The sequence below is a fragment of the Aristolochia californica genome, unplaced genomic scaffold (genome assembly GCF_029961685.1).
Source record: "Aristolochia californica isolate CCGP_79_NKW_82.1479 unplaced genomic scaffold, dmAriCali1.0.hap1 SCAF_4, whole genome shotgun sequence".
NCBI classification, from domain to species: domain Eukaryota; kingdom Viridiplantae; phylum Streptophyta; class Magnoliopsida; order Piperales; family Aristolochiaceae; genus Aristolochia; species Aristolochia californica.
The window spans coordinates 39,274,880-39,298,716 of NW_027182103.1; the positions used below are offsets into that span (position 1 = coordinate 39,274,880).

Consider the following 23,837-nt stretch of genomic DNA (forward strand, 5'->3'; position numbering starts at 1 on the left):
TAAAGGAGATGCATGTGATACAGGAAGCTCAGTAGATGATGAAAAATATGGAGTATGTTCAAAAAAGATCACATCGGCTGACACATGTTTTCCGTCGAACAGGATCATAACATTTGTACCCTTTTTGTTTACGAGAATATCCCAAAAAAACACATTTGACAGACCGAGGTGACAACTTATCGACTGAAGTTCCAATCATATGAACAAAACAGGTACATCCAAAAATACCAAGGAACCACACCAAACAATTTACAATTGGAACAGGACAATCTAAAGGAGATTCATGTGATACAGGAAGCTCAGTAGATGATGAAAAATATGGAGTATGTTCAAAAAAGATCACATCGGCTGACACATGTTTTCCGTCGAACAGGATCATAACATTTGTACCCTTTTTGTTTACGAGAATATCCCAAAAAACACATTTGACAGATCGAGGTGGCAACTTATCGACTGAAGTTCCAATCATATGAACAAAACAGGTACATCCAAAAATACAAGGAACCACACCAAACAATTTACAATTGGGTTTTAAAACCTGAAGTGGAACTTGACCACACAAAACAGTTGAGGGCATACGATTAACCTAGTAGCAAGAAATTAAAAATGCATCTCCTCAAAAAGATTTAGGAACATTCATATGCAATAATTGTGTCCTTGTAACCTCAAGGAGATGTCTATTTTTATGCTCAGCCACCCCATTTTGTTGTAGTGTATAAGGGCAAGATGTTTGATGGGTAATACCATGAGACTCACAAAATACTGAAAATTTATGGTTAAGATATTCCAAACCATTATCAGTACGAAGTACATGAACACATGCACCAAATTGATTTTTTATTTCATTGAAAAAATTGAGGAATACATCAAATACTTTGGACTTCTCCCGTAGGAGATACACCCAAGTGACTCTACTAAAATCATCAATGAACGACACAAAATACTTATAACCAAATGGGCTAAGAACCCAACATGGACCCCATACATCAGAGTGAACTAATTCAAACAACTTGGTGCTTTAACTAGAACTAACTGGGAAACTGGAGCGACGATGCTTTCCCAGTTGACAGGATTCATATACAAACGAAATATTGGCCGGCAAAGAAGGAAAAGACTGACACAACTTAGCTGGTGAGGGATGTTCCAAGTGCAGATGCCACAAGTAAGAAGAATCTATAGTAGTGAGAGCTACAACTCGAGAAATGGATACATCATCCAACATGTAGAGCCCTCCCTTCTCATGTCTTGAACCAATCGTCCTCACGTCTGCAAATCCTGGAAAACACAAGAAGTAGGATAAAAGGTTATTGAGCAGTTTAAGGATTTAGTTATATGACTCACAGACAAGAGATTAACTGAAAACTTTGGTACAAATAAAACAGAATCTAAGGATATTTGTGGAGTAGTGTGAACTATACCCTCCCCCTGAATGGGAGAGGTGGACTAATGGACTGAAATAGAGAGGACATATCTGACATGTGTGTAGAAGCTCTTGAATCAATGATCAAAGAGGGGGAAGAGACACATTTAGTGCATTTATACCTGTAATAGCCATCGTGGCAATCGCTGAGGAAGAAGGAGTCGTTTCGGTAGTTTGAGAAGTAGTAGATGAAGCAGTCAATTGACCCAGTCACTGTAATAACTGCTGAATTTCCTCATACGATCCAGTGTGTGAGGAGGTGTCCTTATCTGTGACTATAGAATTGGCCCGGGTAGGTTTACCAAATTTGTCCTAACATTTCTCAGAAATATGATTAGTCCTACCGCAATAAATACATTTTTGATCCCCCCGACCATTTCGGCCACGACCATGGGTTGTGTAAGAGCGACCTCTTACCTCTATTATTACCACCATGAAACCGACCGCCGAGCTTACCAGTAGAAGATTGAAGGTTAAGAGCAGCTGCTTCTGAGAGCGCTCCACCTGACTCATTCTTATTTTCAACTGCACTTTCAGCTCGAAGAACTCTGTTAAAAGTTTGCTCAAAAGTGGTCACATCCTCATTAACCAACAATTGGGCTCTAATAGCATCACACTCATGTCCCAAACCATCCAAAAACCGGGCTACTTGAATCTGATTTTCTTTCTTACGGATGTCTTCAACATTCATAGTAAAAGGATAGAATGTACTAATCTCCTGTAGTACTCCCCTCATCTCAGTGAATTTGTCATTGATCTACCTCTGCGCTTCATATTAAAGAACTTCACATATAACTCATAGATCCTTGATAAATTACTTTCTTGAGACAAAATGGAAGCCAATATAGTCCACATTGCCTTAGCAGTATTGCAACTCAAAATCTGATTACTAAATCTGGATTCCATACTATTTACCAACCAGGTCATTACTAAATTATCTTCTGCCACCCAATCTTCAGTAATAGGTACTGGGGGATCATCATTTATATATTTTGTCATTCTTCTGGCTCTCAAATACATCAAAACTGATCTAGACCAGTTTACATAATTCGATCCATTCAACCGGATCGTAGTTATCTGAATAGATTGAGAGAACTTCACATCTAAGTTCTCAGCTGTCCTTTGGACAACAACCTATGTGCTGGAATCAGCGATTAAATATCACCAAACACCACACTTCAGTACACTAGAGCGTCAATTAACCAAAGGAAAGCACTTTCCCCAAATTTCAATATTTGCATAGTCAAGTGGGCCCCACACCGAATTCAATTAGGGCAATACAGCACCCAATTCATTCAATTAAGAACCAATAGTGATCAATTCCAGCAATTGAGACCATTAATCAATGAAAGAATGACCTAATTGCAAGAAATCAAGATGGTGTAGGCTATATGGATGATGATGCAAGCATTAGGTTGACGACGCAAGCAGATTTGAGAAATTTCCTCAAATTGGGATCATTAAACACTTCTAAATCCCAACATTCAGTCAAATAGAAACAGTAATCATTAGCCAATAGGCTAAGATAGGCACAAAAAGGAAAAAAAACGAAAACTTTACCCTACCAGTCCAGAAATGTGGGAAAAACCTTCAAGGATATTGCTAAAAATGGAGAGAAGATCCACAAAATCCAAAGAAACTTGCCCAAGACTTGCGTTATTAGTTGGTAAAAAGGTTTCCTAAGTTGGCTAGTCATTTTGGGATAGGGCCTTGGACCCAATTTAACACTATTAATACAGTTAGTGAGCAAAAGCCCATGTACACCTAAGCTCAAAAACTTGCCTCAGTTGTTTATTAATAAGAATGTAAAAGGACTCAAAGAAATGAATTCAAAATCACCTAAATTTTCAACAATGATGTCATGACTAAAATTACAACAAGCATCGCAGCTTTTCAAACTCATTATCCTCTATGAGTGTGAGAGGGATCTTGTTGAAGAGAAAAGAAAGCTTTGAGGAATGGAGTCAGAAAAAGATCTAGGCATATAACTTTTTTATTTATTTTTTAAGACAACTATAATTTGTTTCTACATGTCACCCAACAAATAGCAAAATGAGATGATGAAGTATTTAACATTGCTATACCCTAACAAAATCAGTATGACTTTGAAATGTGTCAATTTTCTCATGTCCTAAAATCAAACGAGAATATTTATCTTTGGTGTTTCAGGTGAGCTGAAAGTAAGATGACCCGACAACTTGCAGGTGAGGAAAAGGAATTCCAAGACTCCTGAGCGCAACCCAATTGTTGTGGCCTATGTGCAACCCATATGTCAGCGATCATACACCTACTTTCTGTATAAACTAGAGATCAACTGATGAGGATGGTTCAAAGAACTGCCAATGGCAAAAAACGTAGACTTTAAAAAAAACAAAACAAAAAAAAAAGCAAAGATTTCATTCCAGCAAAGCTTACAAGAATAAAATCTTAGGAAATAGTCCCTTAACAACAAGGGATTAGAGGGACAAAAGTTTTTTTAGCTGAGTCAGTGACACTATTAGCTGATCTCGAGACATTAGTCCAAGTACATTGAATTTCTTCTACACAAGTCATAATTTATGATAAGTTTGCCAATGCTTCCATGGATGTGGGTTGGCCTTAAAACACCAGCCAATTATATTTTCAGAGGCACAAAGAATGCATTTGTAAGGCAAGTTTGACATATTTAAATGTATTACAAGACAGGAGATACAAAATATTTAAATAAAAGGCCATACAAATTTATGAGGCGACAATTTAGTCCTTTGCACTCTTGGATTATTTCTTCCTCATCAAGAAGCTCCTCAAGGGTGAAGTTTTCCTTATCCAAGATTGATTCCACCTATCAAAATTAAGGCTCATGCAATCAGCAGAAAACATCATAATTGCAGAGCAGCTCTTGGAGCTAATACATGTAAAAGAAAAAGAGGAAACTCAAGCTCACACACAAAAATTGAAAAAAAAAAATATAAAACACAACCAAATATCTAAACAACAAAGGGTAATGACTAAGAAAGGGTATTTCTCATACATCTGGCAAATTTAGAAAAACAAATAGGAAAGGATATCAAAGATTGTAAGCTAAACGCACAGTTAGCAACTCAAACTACAAATGCCAATTTCTTTACCATTTTTCCATGGAGAAAAACCCAGTAACCTCCAACTAAGATGGAACAATTCAACAGACCAAAATTCCTCATAAATAAGGGTAGCCTTTAACTAAACAAAACTGTTTGTCAAGTGCAGACACCAAGATCAAACGAAAAAAATAAAAAATAAAAAGAATCAGAGAAGAAGGACAGAGCTTTCTACCAAGCAAGGAAGACAAAAAGCTGTTTGCTCTTCAATTTCAAACCTCAAAGCATAAAAAATATTTAGTGACAACAGTAAAAGAAGAATAACGTGAACATACAAAATCAAGAAGAAGATAACAACTGCTTCCAACCTAATAACCAAAGTAACATGCAACTTCTATTTCCCATGAATCTTCTCTCACTAACTCATGCGATCTGTAACAAATAATGAGAGGTAGGTATCTATGAGGAATATCCAAAAACAGAAACATGCAGAGCAGTCCAACGGTACGGAGACCCAAAACCATAACCAGCTCGTGCAAAGACACTCATTTGAGAATTTTTAAAACATAAATCCACCAACTAAACTGATTTAATGGAGGCAAAGTCTATATGCTTCTCTGCACATTAACAATAGCAAATCAGCAGGCATCCGAACCAGAAGAAACTTTAATCAGAAGCATCAGCAAAATAGATGACTCAGAAATCAATATACGGAAAAACTCATATACTTAAAATTTTCTCAATGCCATAAATTTATCCTCAACCAAAGGGAGTATAACTTGAGGTAAATACTAAATCGAACCTTCATTATTATTGTTACTCATAGCAAACAGCCATATCCAAAAAAGGATAATTGAGTAAACTCCTATCATAAAAATAAAAATAAAAACAAAGATAGAATGTGCCAGGCAAAGGTAAGAGGAGGACGAGTGCAGACTGTCGAGTTCCACTTACAGGCGAAGATGCAGAAAGAGCAGGCATGCACCAAAACATCTTGACAGAGAAATGAGAGCTCGACGATGCAGCTGCAGAAATCTCAAACCCTAAAACATACAAGAATTGAATTAAGCTGCTCTGCAGAGCTGGAACAATAAAAAACAACCAACTCAAAGTACTAGAATAAAAGAAAACCCTAGTGTTGCAGCTACTAAAAAGCAGTTTGGGGAAACATAAAAAGAGAAAGACATCCAGAAAGACGAAAAAGGAGACCTACCACCCTTAGTAGAAGTTGGGAAGCAGCCCAAAAACTCAGACCTTGCAGCACGATGGTGATACTGACGGAGCGAGTAGCAAAAGTACAAAATAGTCGGAATTTACTAAACCCCCCATACGAAGAGATCAGCCGATGCTAAATTGCGCCTGCCAAGGTGAAGGTGAAGGCTTCAATGTGCGCTCCCAATCCGTGCGCTTGTCCGAAGCCCCGATTGTCGTGTATGTCACATGCAGCATCCGCCCCAATCCGTCAACCCTATAAAATTGGAGTCGTCTCACACGTGTCGAATCTGAGACTTTTGTTGAACTCAGGCTTTCGTGTCTAAAGTACGCAGGGACGAGCACTAAGCAGCACGCGAGCCCTAGCTATTTAAAAAAGCAGAGCGCCAACCATTTTTCAATTTCAACACGCGCGAGGGAATCTCATTTGCATGCACTGGCTGCTAGAGTGCGCCGGGTGAACAAAGCCCACATACCTGGTTCTGCCCCCTTAAAAAAAACAAAAAATGGATCCACTCATTATACGTTAAAATCCTCACATAAGTGAAAGTAATTTTAAATTAACGGAAGTCACGTGTAATGTATGCTAAAAAAAAAAAATTAATGTCAAAATCAAGAGAAAATTATGTGTTCTTCCCCAAAAACTGCCGGCAAAAGCTTTTTTTTTCTTTTATCTTTTTATCTAAGACCGTTTATAAAGCCTCTACTAGAGCATACCTGAGATAGGGAGATCTTGACCGACTATGAACCTATGTCCTCCTCTCAATTGTTTCCTTCTTTCTTCTCTTTAGTTTTTTGTTTTGTTCTATTTGCTTTAGATCTTGCTTATGTTTTTTCCTTTTGTTCTTACCTTAGTTTGTTGGCTCCCTATGATATACTCTTCGAATGTTTTTCAATTATTTTTTCTTCTTAGGTCTATTAGTTCTCAACAAAATTTTATAGATTTACTCTTTGATCTATAAAATTACTAAATTATTTGATGGTTGAAGAGCTATTTTCCATCCGCTTTTGTTTTTTTATCATTGAAAAGCTAGCTTTCACTGTCTTTGTACGTTTTTTCGATGGATACATGAGAAACTTGTTATGGTCAGTTCTTGATTTGAAGATACTCAAAATAATACTTTTTTCTTGCAACAAAAAATTAGCTATGAAGTGAAAAACATGTCATTAGGTTTTTTATCTTTGTAGAGTTGTCAAACATTTGAGAGAATTGATGATTATTTGGATCATATTTTGGCATTTTTATGAAGTATGGTAGATATATCATTAAAAAACTTCCCCTTATCGTAGCGTATGTCTCATTGGAAATTCATTTGGTGGTCATTAATATGTTGTGTATTTTTCTCTTGCTATTCATTTTTTAAATTTTTTTTAGTTTGTTGGGATCTCAAACTAGTTATGTTGTAGAGTTAGTTTTATTTTTCTTTCAACATAGGTGTATAAGATGTGTGTAAATGATCTTATATCGCACCCTGCATAATTTGCTTTAATTGTTATCTACCTATTTGACTTCTAGTTCACTTTCTCGCTTCATTTAGCAATTTATGAATTCATAATTCAAGTTGTCGGACTTCTACAATTGGCAATGCTATCAATTCTATCTATAGACTAGAAAGGAGAAAAGAGTGTAGTGTCCTTCTATGTGTTTAGAGTATATGTGATAGGAGAGAGTGGTGGAGCTCAAATAATTATCTCCTATCTGTGGTTTATTTACACATAAATTCCATTGAATTTTCCATGAAAAGTCAAAATGGGAAACTTTATATCGAATCTTAAAGAACCAAAATGGAGTAAAGAACAAATTTGTTGGCAAGTCTTTTCCCGTCTACTCTTTAATGATGAACATCATCAAAGATCAAAAGGCAAAGAAAATACACAATTCCAATGAAGCAGTAGTGAAAGGGAAATAACAAGCAAAATAAATTCTTTATACAAACAGATCTCAACTCTCTTGGTGGGGTAAAAAAAAGATGCATTAGTTAACGTTTTACCATTAAAAACAAATATGTGTATATATATATATAAAGAAATTAAAGGTTCACAAATAATTCATTTGAGAAAGACATTTTCTTGAACTTATTTTATAAAGTAGTGAGTGCGCATATCAACTTTATCATATTTTCAAAATAATTTCTAAATAGGGATGCTTGAAGTCATCAAAATAATCTCCAATATTAGACTAGAATCAGGTATGAGAGTTTGAATAATTTTAGTTTGCTCAAGTGATTGTAGTAGATTCTTCATATTATAGGTCTGGATAGGAAATGAAGGCGATGAGATATTTACAATCACTGATTCATAAATTAAAATATTACATTTTTAAATAAAAAAATACAACAACTTGAAATCTATTGTTTTACTACTTACCAATACTGATAATAATAACAAATTCAAAATTTAAATTTGATTCAAACTGAAGAATATAAAACATCATCAAAATGATGGAGGTTGTCTTCATTTTTTTATATATTTCCATATGCAAGAAACAATGAAAAATTGAATTTCATACTTCTAAAGTTATCTTAGATAATATTTATAAATGCATTTAGCTATTAACACAAAATCAAAATCTATAAATAAAAAAATTCAATGATATAATATGTTGGAAGATGGTCCCAAGCTCACACGACCAAGGAAGGTCAACAAGTCAAAGTATGTGGAAGATGGTTTCAAGCTTATTGATCAAGGAGAAGACTCACAGACCCACACAATGGTGGCATGATGGAAGGCCAACCAGTCTAAGTGTGTGGAAGATGGATTCAAGCCCATAGATCAAGGAGAATGCCCATAGGCCCATGCAGTAGTAACATGATGGTAAATAAAAAGTCATTTCATAAAGATGACACTGATGTAATCAGTTTATGATTTATGTCTTTTATTCACTTTTACTAAGGTGAAGGGTATTCATGTAATATTAGTATTTTTTATATTTATAAATACAACTTAGGGGGGAGGGTTTGGATAAGTCCATTGCCCTAATCTTCCTCTTATTTTCTCCAAATTTGTCACTCTTCCTCTTCTCCTCATTAAACCTTCTCTCCACAACTCTTCTTCTTCTCATCCCTTAATTATCTTCAATTGTAATTATACATCATGGAATCCTAAGTTTCAATATGGTATCAAAGTGGGCAATGATCTGAGATGTAAAAGAAGAAGAAGATGGAGAAGAAAGGGAGGAAGAAGAAGAAGAAAAAAGAAAAAAGAAAAAAGAGGAGTCTTATTTCTCAATTTCTATATTTCATTGGATGTTTCACTCTCTTGCCATATTTTTCATATACAAAATTATATACCATTGGAAAGATATTTGAGTTTAGTTTATAAATAAAAAAGAATTGTTTAAATTATATTTTACAAGAAAGAGAAATCGATATTTGAAGCAGCAAAGATAAAGCAACAGAAAAGTTTCGTGCTATAGTAGCAAGCTTTACCTTTTGAGCTATTTTATGCCATAAAAAATGAGATTTTATATGGAGGATTATCCAATCTAGGAAGAGTCAATGGTCATGTTGGTCAAAGAAGAAAGAGTACTCAATTCGGCTAGATTATAGAGTCGAAATCTATCAGATTATTTTTCTCAAAATAAGTATATTTTATGAATATAAGTTATACTTGTTTAAATATATTTAATTCTAGTTTCATAAGGAGAAAATTTCATGTCAATCTGATCTATATTTTAAAAGATATTGAATCAAAGGTCATGCTGGTATATTGTTGCATACAAAGATCCGAATTTAAGCCAAAAGTTTTGTTTAACGTTTTGAGTTGTTATTATTGATCAACAATATCAGGAAAATGTCTCATGATCTATCCTTATAAAATTTCTATTTGTTAATTAACAATATCTGGAAAGAATCTTTAGAAGATCATCTTATTTTCAGAAACTTCCATTGATTTATTTGTCAAAGATTGTCTTGCCTAAAAAATTTAAGAAAAAAAAGGCAATGAAAGGTGTCTTCTTTGATTGTTAAGTTGGCACCAATCGAAGGAGGAAAGTACCTTATTTAGAAGATTTTTCCAACCCAAATTTTGTGAGATTTTTTTTGGTATTTTGAAAGATTACAAAGAATTTAATTTAGTAACCTTGCCTAAAACATTAAGGCAAGAAAAGATTGAAATATTTGGTTTGGCTTGATTTACTTGGTTTACAATATTTGAGTTAGCGAAATTGTTGATACTAGCCTTCTTTTAGTTGATCATACAAGATGGATCAACACTTGAGCTTGCAATATATTTGTTGACTTCAAGCTCAGAACATTGACATTATCTCCTAGTTTGAGATGGATAATAGAAGGAGAAGTATGAAGGATGAGCACATTAGAGATTGTTTAATTTATTGGTTATCAAACAATACTTGGTTCAACTTATTATTGGCAGTCAATTACTCGGCTTGACTTACTCACTCACTATCAAAGTTATTATCTCCTATCTGCTACCGACTTGACTTTGGCTTAATTATTACCATGGATATCCTCAGCTTATTACTTAGTGCATAACTTCCTTATTCAAGGATGGACTTGCTACAAATTATTTTATGTGTCCTTATTGCTCTTAAGGACTTTTACTACCTACTGGTTATCCGCTGCTATATAACTGCCTATTTGGTATGTATTATTTAGGCCCTTACCCATTTTAGTTGTCGCTATTGTGTCTCTCTAATTGAGACATTATTATTAAGGAAGGACTTCTCAGTTGTTGATTGTTCTCAGTATTGGTTATTCTGATGAAGAAAAAAATACATGGTGGCCCTAGATTACCCTTATTTGGTATTTTTACTTCTACTATTTGAGAGTTGATGCCCTCTAGAAGGACATTGTGATGGAGAAGTTTATTACTACACTTATAAGTAATGCCTATAGACCCACTACCTACAAAGGATACGAGTGTGCCCAACATCCAGCGTGAGTCAAGTCTATTATTCACCCAAGAGGTGTTTTTTTAGCTACCCTAAGAAAGTTGGTAGACTCACAGTATGGCTACTTTTCCGCAAGTGAAATTGATCAAAAAATACTTTTGACTATGACCATTTGACTAGAGTATGGTGCGATGTCTTGGGCTAGGAGTGATTTTACTCTATCTTATATTATGCCAGTTGGGTCTCTTGGAAAAAAACAAAGAGACCACCAATTCGAGGAGGAGTGTTGGAAGATATAGTGGACTGCTATTTTATACGGGAAGATCCTATACAACATTTGTAATAAGTTGGGCATTTATAATGTTCTTTTATCCCTAACTTGAGGGGGAGTGTTGGAAGATGGACCTAAGCTCACACGACCAAGGAAGACCCACATATCCAAGCGTGTAGAAGATTGGCTGATACCAAGGAAAATACCCACATGCCCACATAGTGGTGGCATGATGATAAATAAAGAGTAATATCATAAAGATGACATTTATGTAATCAATTTATGATTTATGCCCTTTATTCACTCTTAGTAGGGAAGGATATTATTATAATATTATTACTTTCGATATCTATAAATACAACTTAAAGGGGAGGGTTTGGACAAGTCCATTACCCTAATCTTCCTCTTCTTTTCTCCAAATTCGTCACTCTTCTTCTTCTTCTCCGCCTAAAACCATACTATGGATAAAAATAATCAAAACTATTGAAGAACATGTATTGCTGGTCTTATATGACTCTCATAGCCAGAAGTCTCATAAAGCCATAATTAATATGGTAGAGTCTAAAAAAGTCTCATGGGAAGGAGGTCTCCTAGACTTGGTTCAATTTAAAGTTGTTTTAGCTATATTAGTTTTAAATTCATGTTTAGTTGTTTAATTGTTCTAAGACTTATCTTTTAGTATTTAACTTTGGGTATAACTAAGACAATGATAGTTTAATTATAATCAAATTCTACTTGTTTTCTTTATTATCAATAGGCTCATTGTATTCAATTATAATAAAGTCAATAAATTATTTCTCTTTTCCATAAATTCAATATGGTATGAGAGCAAGTTATGTGAATTGACTCGATCAACTCATAGAGATAATAGAGCCTTATTTGATGAGATCTTAATTTTTAGTTTTCTTTGCTTAGTCTTTTATTTGTTATGGTGATTGTCAACTCACATAGACAATGATCTTGGTTGTTCATCTCTTTGTTTAAATAATTAGTTCTTCAATTTGTTTATTTGTCTTAATTGTTTATATGTTTATCATCTCCCTTGAAATTTCCTTCCCACGTGCTCTTAAAAAATCAGCATCTTAGTCTTTGTTGCATTTTGCCTAAAATTAGACTAGTCATGCTTTGGTTATGGGTAGTTTCCTTGTCAAATGTTTTTTTTGTCGGCTCAAAGGATTCACGACAAAAGTTGTTGCCCAACTAGATTCGATTGATTTGTTACTCTTATTAATTGTTGTCTGAGTTGTTGTTGTGAAGCTTGGACTTTTCAATGAATAAGACAATTCAATCTTACATTTGAAGACAATAGCACAAGAGTGTCATGCTTGGGTAGTGAATCTTGTTGTTGTTTTTTACCAGCAGACCAAGCTTTTGTATTCCCACAAATCAAGAGCTTGCCTACCATTGCATTGACACCGTTCTAGAGTTTAATTTTGTTGAATAATATATATGGAAGAGTCTTGTATCACTCTTACAATAAGAAGTCTCATAAAGCCAAAATTAATCTGGTGGAGTCATATAGGAGTTTCACAGGAGGAGGTCTCACATAAAAGTCTCAATTAAAGGTGTTTTAGTTATTTTAGTCTTCTATTTATGTTAAATTGTTCATTATTTTAGGACTTATCTTTTAATGTTTAACTTTGAGTATAATTGAGACAAAGGTAGTCTTTTATGCACTGACATTTGCAAGAACAATCAATGTCAATGCTTCACCTTCACTAAAATGTAGTCGGTTGCTTCTTAGATGCCCAGGACGATAAACACTAGAGCCATGGATAAAATGATGGTAACTAATCTAAACTGAATATCAACTTATGAGTTTGAACATACTTAACAGGTTAAGAGGTTTTGGGAAGTCTGCATAAATTGACATAGATTAATAACATGTGTACATAAGTTGAAGTTGCATACTAAAACAAACTATTAACTTAAAAATATTTTTCACTGGAAGTGGATCAACATCACTTAAAAAGACTTTAGACTGAGCTTGCCAATCCTGCCTCACATGAAGAAATGGCATCTCATCCCCCTCTTAAAGCTTTAGAAGTAGAAGACTCAACTTAAAGTCAATGTTAGTTTACCTAAGAATCTCACTCGTTAAAATGTCATGATAAGTAAAAACTACTATTTGGTCCATAACATCAAGTAGCGACTTCCCTTTTATCATTTAAGAATGAAAAACTTGAAAGGAGTCATAGCTGTAACATGTGGTACAAAAAAAAAAAAACTTTTATTTGAAAAGGGTTGATATTTAAGCCATTTGAGGAAGTTATTACTTTTAGATTATAAAACCCGATTGAACAAAGTAATCATCAATTGGATTTAGTCCCTAATCCAGGTTGAAAGTATAAAAGATCTAGGAAATTCATTAAGTTCGGTTGAATCGGCCAAGTTTGCCTGCTACCATTAGAAAGGGTGGTGGGTGTTACCCCCTCCTTGCTAAATTGGGGGCATTGAATAATTTAATAACATATTGAATTGTAAATTAAATTTTTTTTATAACATTCTGTAATCATATGACTAAATCTTCAATTTTTCCTATATCCCCCTAGGCAGTATCTATCTCATTTTTTTATTTTCAATTGTGCTTCGAGCCATTGAGTTTAGATTTTGTTTTCAATGTTTTCATGTTAATGAATGATGAATGAAATTACAAAAGGAAACTAACTTACCAAGCCTTTTCAGAAATGGAGAAGGTTGATCGATTAACTTGAGAAGAGTGTTAGATACTAATAAGATCATATTTGTTAATTTTTAAAATTAGTAATAAAATCTGAAAGTCTATAGCTGTACCTTATTGCTTGGTAAAAGGTTTCCGAAGCTTTGGCAGCAGCAAACAGTTTGGAATCAGTGAGAGCCATCTGTGTAATGATCCTTGTATTCAGTTCTTCCAGGGATTCGTCTATTTCTTCTTATTCTCCTTTTGACCTGCTCCTCGCCGAAACTTAAGCAAACCCATTAAAGCTTTTGATCTTCTTGGATCTGGTTTCCGTCAACAAGGCTTTCTTTTACGCTGTAAGAACATATCAGGATTGCAGTTGAACGAAAAGATTGCACTTCCTTCCATTCTATTGACGATTGTAGAGTGCAAAAAAGGTTTTGAGGATCAAAGGTGAGGCTACTGATTGAAATTTTGGTTCTTTTTCATAGATTTTGATCTGTTAAAATTTTCATAAATACTTGTTCCAAGTTTTTTCTAAGTTTTGGCCCTAAACAGTAAAAAATGTTCCGATCTCTTTAATCATTTTACTTTCTAAGTTGCAATGGGAACGTTGGACGAATTCAAGAAGCAAGCATCCTCATTTCTTCAAGAAAAGTACAAGACTGCAAGACTTGTCTTGACAGATGTAACCCAAGCAGAATTGTGAGTATCAGTGACCCCTTTTGTTTAATAAGACAATTGTGAACTGAGAATCGCCATTAAGATTCAGATAAAAGAAAGTTTCAGTTCTTCTCTTTTTCTGCAAATAATAAATTCTCTAGCTTCTGTCAAGAGAACTAATTCAGCTAAATTATGTCTTCCCCTGTGAAAAAATAATATTCAGGTTGGCTGAGGATGCTACAAATGGTGATCCTTGCACTCCTGATGCCAAAACCATGACTAGAATCTCTGAGGCTGCATTCGACATGGACGATTACTGGAGAATCGTCGATGTTGTGCATAGGAGGTAACGTGACTTTGCCCTAATTAATCTATATGGATTTGCATCCTTCATCTCTGAAAATGCCAAACCAGCCTTTGATATCAATTCGACAGGCGGAATCCCAAAGAAAACTGTTTATTCGAAAAATGAAGAATAGATTATTCCTGGTCCTGAATCGATGCCAATTTATTTATTCAGTTGTCTACTGTAAAATGCAGACTCTATGTTGTTGAATGGCTAGACTGGAGGCAATCATACAAAGCATTAGTTGTGTTGGAGTTTCTACTCACCCACGGGCCGGAGACTGTCGCAGAAGAATTTCTTTGTGATGGAGAAGCCATTGAAGATCTCGGAACATTCAAATATGTCGACGAACGAGGGTGAGTTACCGATTCTTGCTTCCGCTGATCAGCAAACCAGGGAGATAGGATTAAATTCATATAAAAATCTTGAAATAAAGAAATAAATGATTAGAGAAGCTAAAGTTGAACGTACTCTTATCAACTGAATTTTGTCGCTGTTTCTGTATCAGATTCGATTGGGGAGCGGCAATGCGGAAGAAATCAGAGAGAATACTGGAACTCCTTCTGCACAAACGTTTACTTAAAGAAGAACGGCAAAAAGCTCTAAGATTAAGCAAAGAGATTCAAGGATTCGGCAATCTGATCATCAGTCCACCTTCTTCCTCTTCGCCTTCGACATCCTCGACGGTCAAAACAAATTCCCCTTTCAGCTCCAACTCAAGCTCTGCTCACAGTCACACCTGCTTTGATTCGGAATTCAGCGAAAAATCATCGCCAGCGTCAACGAGAGAGAGTGCGAGCTCACGTACTTGGGAAGAAAGCGTGGAGGAGACCGGCACTTTGCTTGACGATGGTCGTGAGGGAGGGAGAGAGAGAAGCAAAGAGAACTGGCTCTTCAATGGCGGGAAAGCTGGTCTGCTGCGGAGCCTTTCGAATGTGGGGAGGGAGATGAAGAAGAAGCTGGACCGGAAGCGGTCCATTGGGTTTTGAGGGTTTCGGAGTTTCAAAATTCGGTTGGTGTATTCTCAGGCTATATAAATTAAAATATAAAAATTTAAAGAAAGAATAAAATGTTTACTCCTTGAATAAAACTATTTTCCTTTCGTAGGTTTTAGTCTTTCAGATTAATTTAAAAACATTTTCCCTCAATTTTCTACCCGATTTTTAAGGAAAATAAAGTTGTTAAGAAAGAAAAGACCACGTCCGCTTTTATAGACGATTTTCATAAAAGAAAAGATGCGCCAATGGATCGTATGGATTGGCAGACATAAAATTACAATAAAGTATTGAGTCACTGAAAATGAATCTAGTATTGTTAAAATTGAATTTTATATCCCTCAAAATTTTCAATTCTAAAAAGTATAATTCAGTTTTGAAAATAAGTCTATAAAAGTTTAAGTAAACCCATTTTTTTATTTAATAATCCAATTTGAATTTAATGACTTAAAAATTTTATTTTTCTTATTTTACATTTATTTATTATCTAATACTTTAATATTGAAGTGCATTTAGATTTGTTGTTGTAGTATTGCATGCTTACATCATATAATAAGATTTAAGCTTGATCAAGAAATAGTGATACGTGAGCATGACCTACGCCTGGGCCCACATATTGAACAAGAGGTATAGAAGAGTCTTACATAACTCTTGTAGCAAAAAAGTCTAATAGAGCAATAATTCATAGGGTGAAGTCTTACAAGAGTCTCACAAAAGGAGTCTCAAAGAAGTGTCTCATTTAAAAGGTGTATTAGTTATTTTAGTCGTCTATATCTTATGAGTTAGACTTTGGGTATAATTGGGACATAAATAGTTTAATTGAAATCTAATTCCACTTGTTCCCTCTATTATAAATAGAGACTCAATGTACTTTGTCTTAATCAAGTAAGTGAATTATTTCTCTTTTCTAAAAATGTAACACCACATAAACGATGATTATAAGTAAAGTACTTTGATACGATAGAATCTTGTTCATTGAGTTTGACCATCGATTGTCCTAGATTATTTTATTTATTTTGAAAATTTTAAGAAAGAGTGATAAGGGGAGACCTCCCTTGATCAATAATGAATTATGAAAAAGGTGAGGTACACTCCTCCCCCTTCCTTTTCAACGATGGGGAAGGACTCTTCTCTCCGTCCTTTTCATCTATAAGGGAGGCCTTCCTCTGTCGAAAGAAAGAGAGAGAAGAGTAGGGGTGGATCAGTAGTGTCCTCCCTAGCCTATTTGTTACGAACATAAAGGTCGAAGAGGAGGGGGCCTCTATCCCACCCTCAACTTTTTTTTTTTTCTATAAATAAGATAGGTTTGCCTTGTACTCCTCATTTTGTTCTAAAAGGAGGGAAAGAGGGAAGACCAATATAATTTGAACTAGGTTAGTTTATTTCATGGGTTAGTTTTTTCCCATCCCCTTGGTTTTCATACCTTGACTAGAGGTTAGGTCTAGTTGAACATGACTCAACTGGTGAGATCGATTAAAAGATCCAATTAAAACTTTATCTAGAATATATAGATGATTTTAATATTTTATTTCTATCTAAAAACTTTTAAAAATAATAATGTAATACTTATGACTCATACACCCACCTTGCTTTAAAAATTATAATCCTAAATGTCCAGTCCAATGTTGTTAGAACTGAACTATATTGGCCAATTGAACTTGATTGAACCGGAATCAGACCCTTTTCTAGTGTCATATAACGAATACGGTTTTTGGCTTAAATCATGAATATTTGGCTGGTTAATTTGGTTTGAACCTTAATCTACCTACTTTGTTTGGTCTGGTTCAATCATTTTCTTATAAAGAAATGGTGAAAAAAATTATTACTAGAGAGATGATTCAAACCATTGTAGAATATAAGAATAAAGAATAATATTGTCATGATTATTATTGATCAGGTGTAAACTATATATAGAATTACACAGAGACTGTAGGTGATTAGGACTCTACAATTTGAGTCTATCTCTAATTCAATTACTAGTCATCTTTATCTCAATCATTATCTTTATATATAAACTACCTACATAGAAATGAGTTTCATGCAAAAAAATACGAAACGACTATTCTAGTCGTTCGATCTTGATCAACGGCAAAGGCAAAAATTCACATTCATCCTCGCTCATTCCCTCTCATTTCGCCGTTCGTTAGAGAGTTTCATTCTTATCGTCGTCATTTACCATTCATTGTAGAGCCTCTTCCAGCCTTCATCGCCCCTCACCTCTTATTTGAAAATCCTTCTTAGTCTCCTCTCATTCCCTCCCGCACGTCTCCATCGCTATCGTTGTTCATCGGACCTCACCTCTTCCTTGAAAAAGAAAATCCCTCTCACTCTTAGTCACCTCTCATTCCAATCGACACCTCTCATTCTTGCCTCTACTAGCCTTTCTTTGTCCCCATCCACAAGCACCTCGTCCTCCCATTCTTCTCTTTCGTTTTGTCAACACCTTTGACTCAGACATTGGCCCTCCACAATCTTCTCACTTAGACATCAATTTGCTGAATGGTAAGAGAAGTAGATCATTCTTCAAATCTTAATAATTTTTCTCCATTCTATTTTAGTTAGTTCCCATTTAGTGATAAATTGGGATATGCTTCTAATATTTTCATTTTTTTATTTGGAGTAATTTAGGGAGTTGTGTTAGAGAACAAGAAGATTAGTTAGCTATTTTTTGCTGGTTGCTAACGTTTTGTTTTATCTTCTAACATTTTGTTTAATTTCTTTAATGTACACTTTTTTTATATATTTTGAATATTTCACTGGTTATTTTTGGAAATCCAGTAGCAAATTGATGTTATTCCTTTGAAAATTTGGGGCTTCAGTAATCTCCATGCTCTAGCTACAGTGATCACATTTTTGTGGTGACTTGTGAATGATTAGAGCTTCAACCTCTTTGATTTGTTTAATTTTTATTTTTTATTGTTAACATTAATTCAGCGATGGGTCCCTTTTTTCTTTCTTTGATGTTTTTTTAATTTCCTGGTTTGTTGCTACTCGCTTTCCTTTTGTTGATGGTCAGTCCTTGGCTCGCCTACCCATTCATTTGTGTTTTTTGTCCTTTTTTTAGGGATTTTTCGGATATTTGAGTGGATTGACATACTTAATGCTCATATTATTTCAAGTCTAGGCATTGTTAATTATCTTAAGTTAAAGGTTTACTTTTTGTGGTCTTAAGTTAAAAGTTTACTTTTTGTTTGTCTTATCTTCGCATGGCTTTATCAAGCCACATGATGGTGTGGTTCTATTGCATGACCAAGAATAAAACATTGACACTTTGAAAATGTTTTGCATGATTATCATTTCTTTTTATTTGGACTAATTTTTTTCTTGTCCTATATATGTAGGGTTTGCCTCATGGTAGAGGTTTGTTGTCACTTGCTAAGATGAGATCAACAGGTAACCTTGCCACTGGTGATTATACTACCACTGTTGTAAAAATTGCATAGAGCCATTCGGATTTTGTTGATGGATTCATATCAGTCAACTTTGTATCATGGAAATCAAGGCCCTTGAATCCATACTTCATTCATGCAACTCTAACGTAATGTTGATATTGGTGACCATGAAGCCAGAGGTAATCTGGGTCTAGCTGGTGGAGGTAATGTTTTTTAGAACTATTATCGTATATGTTCACCTTGTATACTCGTGTCTTTTAGCAATGTAACTTCCATGGTAGGTCTTAAGGCTGAGCATCTATTTGTGTTGATTTGAATTATGCAGAAAGTAACTCTACAGTGGTTATCCGTAATGTGATTGAGATCATTACACGTCACCTGGTAAGAATTTAGGCTTTTGTATTAGATCGGGTAAATCTCATGTAGTTGAAAGTCCAATGCATGTCATGTATTCTCACATGTGGTTGTAAAAACTATACTTCTATTGACTCTAGAAATGCCCTAATCAAAGAATTTGTCATTTACGTTTTTAACATTCAAATGTAGAAGAAAGAGTTCTTGGTTTTCGGAACTGATAGGAGGTTTTACTACAGTTAATCAAGTAATCTTTTCAACTACCAAGTTTTGTGCTTTAGTTATTTTAATTTCATTGCTTTCGAAAACATGATACAATGTTTTACTTGTTTTTCTTTATGAATTTATGATATGTTTTGGAGCATCTTTGGCATACCTTCTCAACACTATTTTAACTTGGAAAGCATTAGCAATATTGGGTACGCTGGAACAATTTAGTAAATTTTGCACATTCAATTCCAATTAAGTAGAGTGCTCCCATACATAAACAAATAGGTTATAATTTGATATAAACGTGGTACTAGTAGTGGATTCTATTTCAAGTAATGAATTTATTTCTCCCAATTAATTTGCATCAATCTCATCATTCTACTTTTGTTTTTTGTTTGTTTTGTTTTTTTTGCTTCTTAATGTTGATGCAACAAAATTTGTCCTCCTTTGTGCTTAAGACAATGGCCTAATGGATAAGGCACCAGATTATTTGGAAATTTTGGGTTAAATTCCCAACTGAGACATGCATTTAGTGTCATGTGTAATAGATTTTGGGCTAAAAATTTGTGAAGCTAGACTTGTATTTGATTACTATAGCATCACTTTGGTGTAGATTGGGTAGAAATTTGGCAGGTTTTGTGGATGGTGTGGTTGGTAGTGTAACTCTTATGAGTATGGTAGTTTGGTATAATTGGTTGTTTAATAGGGTTCATTCCGTTTCTCTCTTTTTTGTGGTTTGGGGAGGTTTGGCGAAGTTGGTGCTGGTTCATCGTGATTCTTATGTGTGATGATTTATGGGCTACATAGACAAGGAGTGTGCTATTTTTCCTTTTATATAGCTTTGCTTCTCTTTGATATCCAATATATATCTAGTATGTTTTCTTATCCTTTGACTCTTTTCCAAGATATAACTATTATGACTCCCAATCTTTGGAAGAAGGACCTACCAAATGGTTTTTTGTTCTGCAACTATTTTTCCAGGTGTACTTATGTTTGATTCTCATATCTTTCTAATATGACTGTATTGGAAACATGATTTTGACTAAGAAGTATCTCTTATTGATGCCTTAGTCGTGGATTTAGTCGTGCATTTTAAAAGTTTTACATCGTATGAATTTTGAATTTCTAGGGAAGGCCAAGAAATTTCTTATGGTATTAATTGGACTTTAACTGGAAGTGGTGTAATTGTAAAGGAGAAAGCATTTCAAAACTTGAAGACTTCAGAACTTCATCAGAAGGGTGCAACCACTATACGTAGATACTTTCACATTTGCTTGCATGTTTTTATCTTAAATGTTTTTCTCTATAGTTGAACCCGATCCTTTCTCTTGTGTTTTGTTTATCTGTTGGATAGTCCATGATTTATGTATCGAAAGAGTTAAGAGAATTGAAGACTTTGTGGCCTAATAGATAAAACACCAGTTTAACTGGATAATTTGGGTCTGATTCACAACAAAGTTGTTTATTTGTTGTGGTTTTAAGTAGATTTTGGCGTGCCTATGCGTAACTACCAAGATACCTACCCAAAAGTTGTGCACTTTTGCTTGACACTTTTGCTCCTTCTATATCCTGCCTATGATTCTCAGCTTTAGCTCTTTCCTATCCCAAAAAACGAGTGTCATGTTTAAGGAGTTGTTTTCCACAGTTCACATGCCAAGTAGGATAAGACTTGATAAACCCCTCAGTTTTGTACAAAGTAATAATCTCTAACAACTTTTGAGATTTTTTTGAAGGAAAAATATATACTATAAAAAAGAAGAATAAGAAGCAAAAGAAATAGAAGAAGGGTTCCAATCCAAATAGGAGGGACAACTGATTCCTTATGACCTCTAACAAAATATACTTATGATGGTATTTTGATTTTGGACGTACATAATCGACTTCTCTAGTGACATACAATTTGTACTTAACGCCTGACCTAAGGCAACATTCTTTTCCACATTATCAAAGTAACCATGAAGTGAGCATTATTTTGTTTGCCCAAATCATGAAGTTAATAATTGCTTATAAACAACCCAAATAAATGAGAATATTTATCTGAACTAGCTTCATATGAAAATTATCTCCGTGGTATTCTTTCTTGTGGGTGCACAACCATTTAGTTAAAAAAAACACACTTCTATTCCTTGCGTAGTACGACACAATCCACAAATCTATCCAAACTATAAAGAGAGAAAATGAAACAAAGAAGACTAGAAAAAAAGATTAGAAAAATTACCAAAGACAATGGGTGGAATAGTTTGGAAGGGAAGAAATAAAGATTCCAAATTTAATATTTCACTGTATAAAATACAAATGTGATTTCATTTTCAACAATGAGATAAACGTAAAGTCTAATTAAGAGAGACCTACAATAGGGACATGCTAAGCTTCTATAATTAGTTGTTGGTTTTTCAGTAGCTCCTCTAATCGCAAAAGAGTACAAATTTAGGTTAAAATAGAAGAATCCATAACCTTCCTTTCATTGTTGGAAAACAAAGTCATAAACATAGCTAGAAACCCACCAAAAATGAAATTGAATAAAACTTCAACAGAGAACAAATTACAAACAATCAACACCCAAGACCCCATACTGCCCATCAGAAGTAAAGTTGCTTCAATTGTCACATTGGGTGAGGGTTCCATACTAATTCCACATCGTTGCATGAAGAAGAAAGGTTATACATCTTTATCATTGTATATGCCAAAGCATCCAAGAGTAATGAAGTCATGGCTCAAAATATTATACCATACTAGAATTGTTATATTATTATTATAATCATAGTAAGAAATAATACATAGATAGAAAAAGTTCGAAGTGCAAGAAAAGCTTGTAACCACTAGAATGAAGTGAAACACATGCACATCAATACATATATTAGCCTTTTCAAGTAGGTTGACAAACCTTCTCACCATGTATGCATCAAGCACATAGATATGATTGTTTCTTGTTGTGAGGAGCAAAGATTTTCCATCATTGCTGAACTTGATGTCACATACTTCATATGTATCCTCACTTACTAAAAAAGTATCAAAAGGATCCTATATTTGGGATGCAAAAATGAGATCAAAATCCTTCTTAGAACACAATTAATGTACATGATTCTGTATTCACAAGGGAACTGAGAACCTGGCCTTGTCGTATGAATGAGAATCAAACAACTTTGGCACCCCCTTCCATTTCAACTGCAAATGCTAGGCCTTGTTGATCATACACACAGGTAGGCCTACTACCTAAGTGCATATGCCTTTGAAACTTGTATCAGTGAGAATGTATCATTATCTATCTATATTGATTCATTTTCCCCTAATACAATTATTAAAAAAATGTAACTTTGAGAAATTAAACTTTCAAGCGATTCACACGAGAAGTAATATTCCAACCTGGCAAGCATTAACACGAAGATCCCATAATCTCATAGTATGAGCAACTAGGACAAGTGGCTGGGCAGGCTTCTTCTTCGCCAGAGCAGAAGAGGGATGCATAAGTTTCTTCTCCGTCAAAGCTGGCTACAAGGTTTTGCGGGTGGCCCAAATGGGTGGGAGAAAGAGGAAGGGATTGCCGGCAGTTTGATATCCTATGTTGATCATCGAGAGATCTTAGATAGGCGAGAGAAAGTGGAAGGGTGAATGAGAGTCTTGTGCGAAGGAGGAAGAGAGGGAGGAATGAGTGTTTCATTGTCAAGCTGCTCGGTCAGGCAAGTGAAAGAGGAAGGAATAGAAATTGAAGGGAGGAAGAGAGATTTGAGCGAAATTAAAACAACACAGTTAATTATGATGGAACGGTACAAAACTCATTTTCGTAAGTTTCACTTCCCTTTATATAATAATAATAAAAAGAAGAAGAAGAAGAAGAAGAAGATGACCCAATTAGACTTGGTTCAACTAATGGTTGAACCTAGTGCTACTAGTTTGGACTAAAACTAGTCAATGTTAATAAAATTTCACTTTAGTTAGGATTGCGAAGTCATAACCACCCACTAGCCAATGAAAGCGTGTATAATCAAATACATACTTTTTAAAAAAAAAATTCATGGATGGGAATGGGATTTGTAAAGCATATATTCTATGACACAAATATTTTTTTGCTGGTTGTTGCGTCATTGTTACTAACTGCCATTCCAACTCCTCTAATCTCATTTCCAAAATAATTAAGTTAGTTGCGGAATCATAATAATGGGCCCACAAAACAAATAAAATTCGAGCTAATCAAGATTAATAAGCCCAATCTAAAAGTGGCACGGGATTATGTGTCAAAAGAATATGATATGGGAGGAAGAAAAGAAGGAGAGAAAAAAGAATCCATAATTGTTTATTTGTACTTAGAAGACAAGCAAAGGTTGCCATTGCTAAGTTGTTCACCTGAATAAAACACGTATGATCATGCCAATAAAAGTCTAGGGGTGGGCCCACCTCCTTTATCTTCTT

The 23,837-nt window shown here is 34.6% G+C and overlaps 2 protein-coding genes across 2 annotated transcripts in view; one reads left to right on the forward strand and one right to left on the reverse strand.

The window, feature by feature from the left end:
- The window catches only part of LOC137961851 (uncharacterized), a 46,657-nt gene extending 40,883 nt beyond the window's left edge, over positions 1–5,774 (reverse strand). Inside the window, exons 1-3 of the mRNA XM_068808455.1 lie at positions 5,690–5,774; positions 5,431–5,519; positions 4,138–4,241 (exon numbers count right to left, since the gene is read on the reverse strand). Of these exons, the coding sequence (XP_068664556.1) occupies positions 4,138–4,241; positions 5,431–5,469 (143 nt within the window). The 5' untranslated portion in view covers positions 5,470–5,519; positions 5,690–5,774. The remainder of the gene's footprint in view (positions 1–4,137; positions 4,242–5,430; positions 5,520–5,689) is intronic.
- Positions 5,775–14,074: 8,300 nt separating this feature from the next.
- On the forward strand, positions 14,075–15,468 carry LOC137963320 (uncharacterized). The gene is made up of 4 exons (XM_068810458.1): positions 14,075–14,175; positions 14,357–14,479; positions 14,674–14,835; positions 14,988–15,468. The coding sequence occupies exons 1-4, from the start codon at positions 14,075–14,077 to the stop codon at positions 15,466–15,468; spliced, it is 867 nt and encodes a 288-aa protein (XP_068666559.1).
- Positions 15,469–23,837: the final 8,369 nt, after the last annotated feature.

What these genes read in the sequence shown, in the direction of transcription:
- LOC137963320 (XM_068810458.1), top strand. Translation starts at nt 14,075, where the DNA reads ATGGGAACGTTGGACGAATTCAAGAAGCAAGCATCCTCATTTCTTCAA. An exon ending in GATGTAACCCAAGCAGAATT is followed by an intron (nt 14,176 to 14,356) that starts GTGAGTATCAGT and finishes AATAATATTCAG; the next exon opens with GTTGGCTGAGGATGCTACAA. An exon ending in GTCGATGTTGTGCATAGGAG is followed by an intron (nt 14,480 to 14,673) that starts GTAACGTGACTT and finishes TGTAAAATGCAG; the next exon opens with ACTCTATGTTGTTGAATGGC.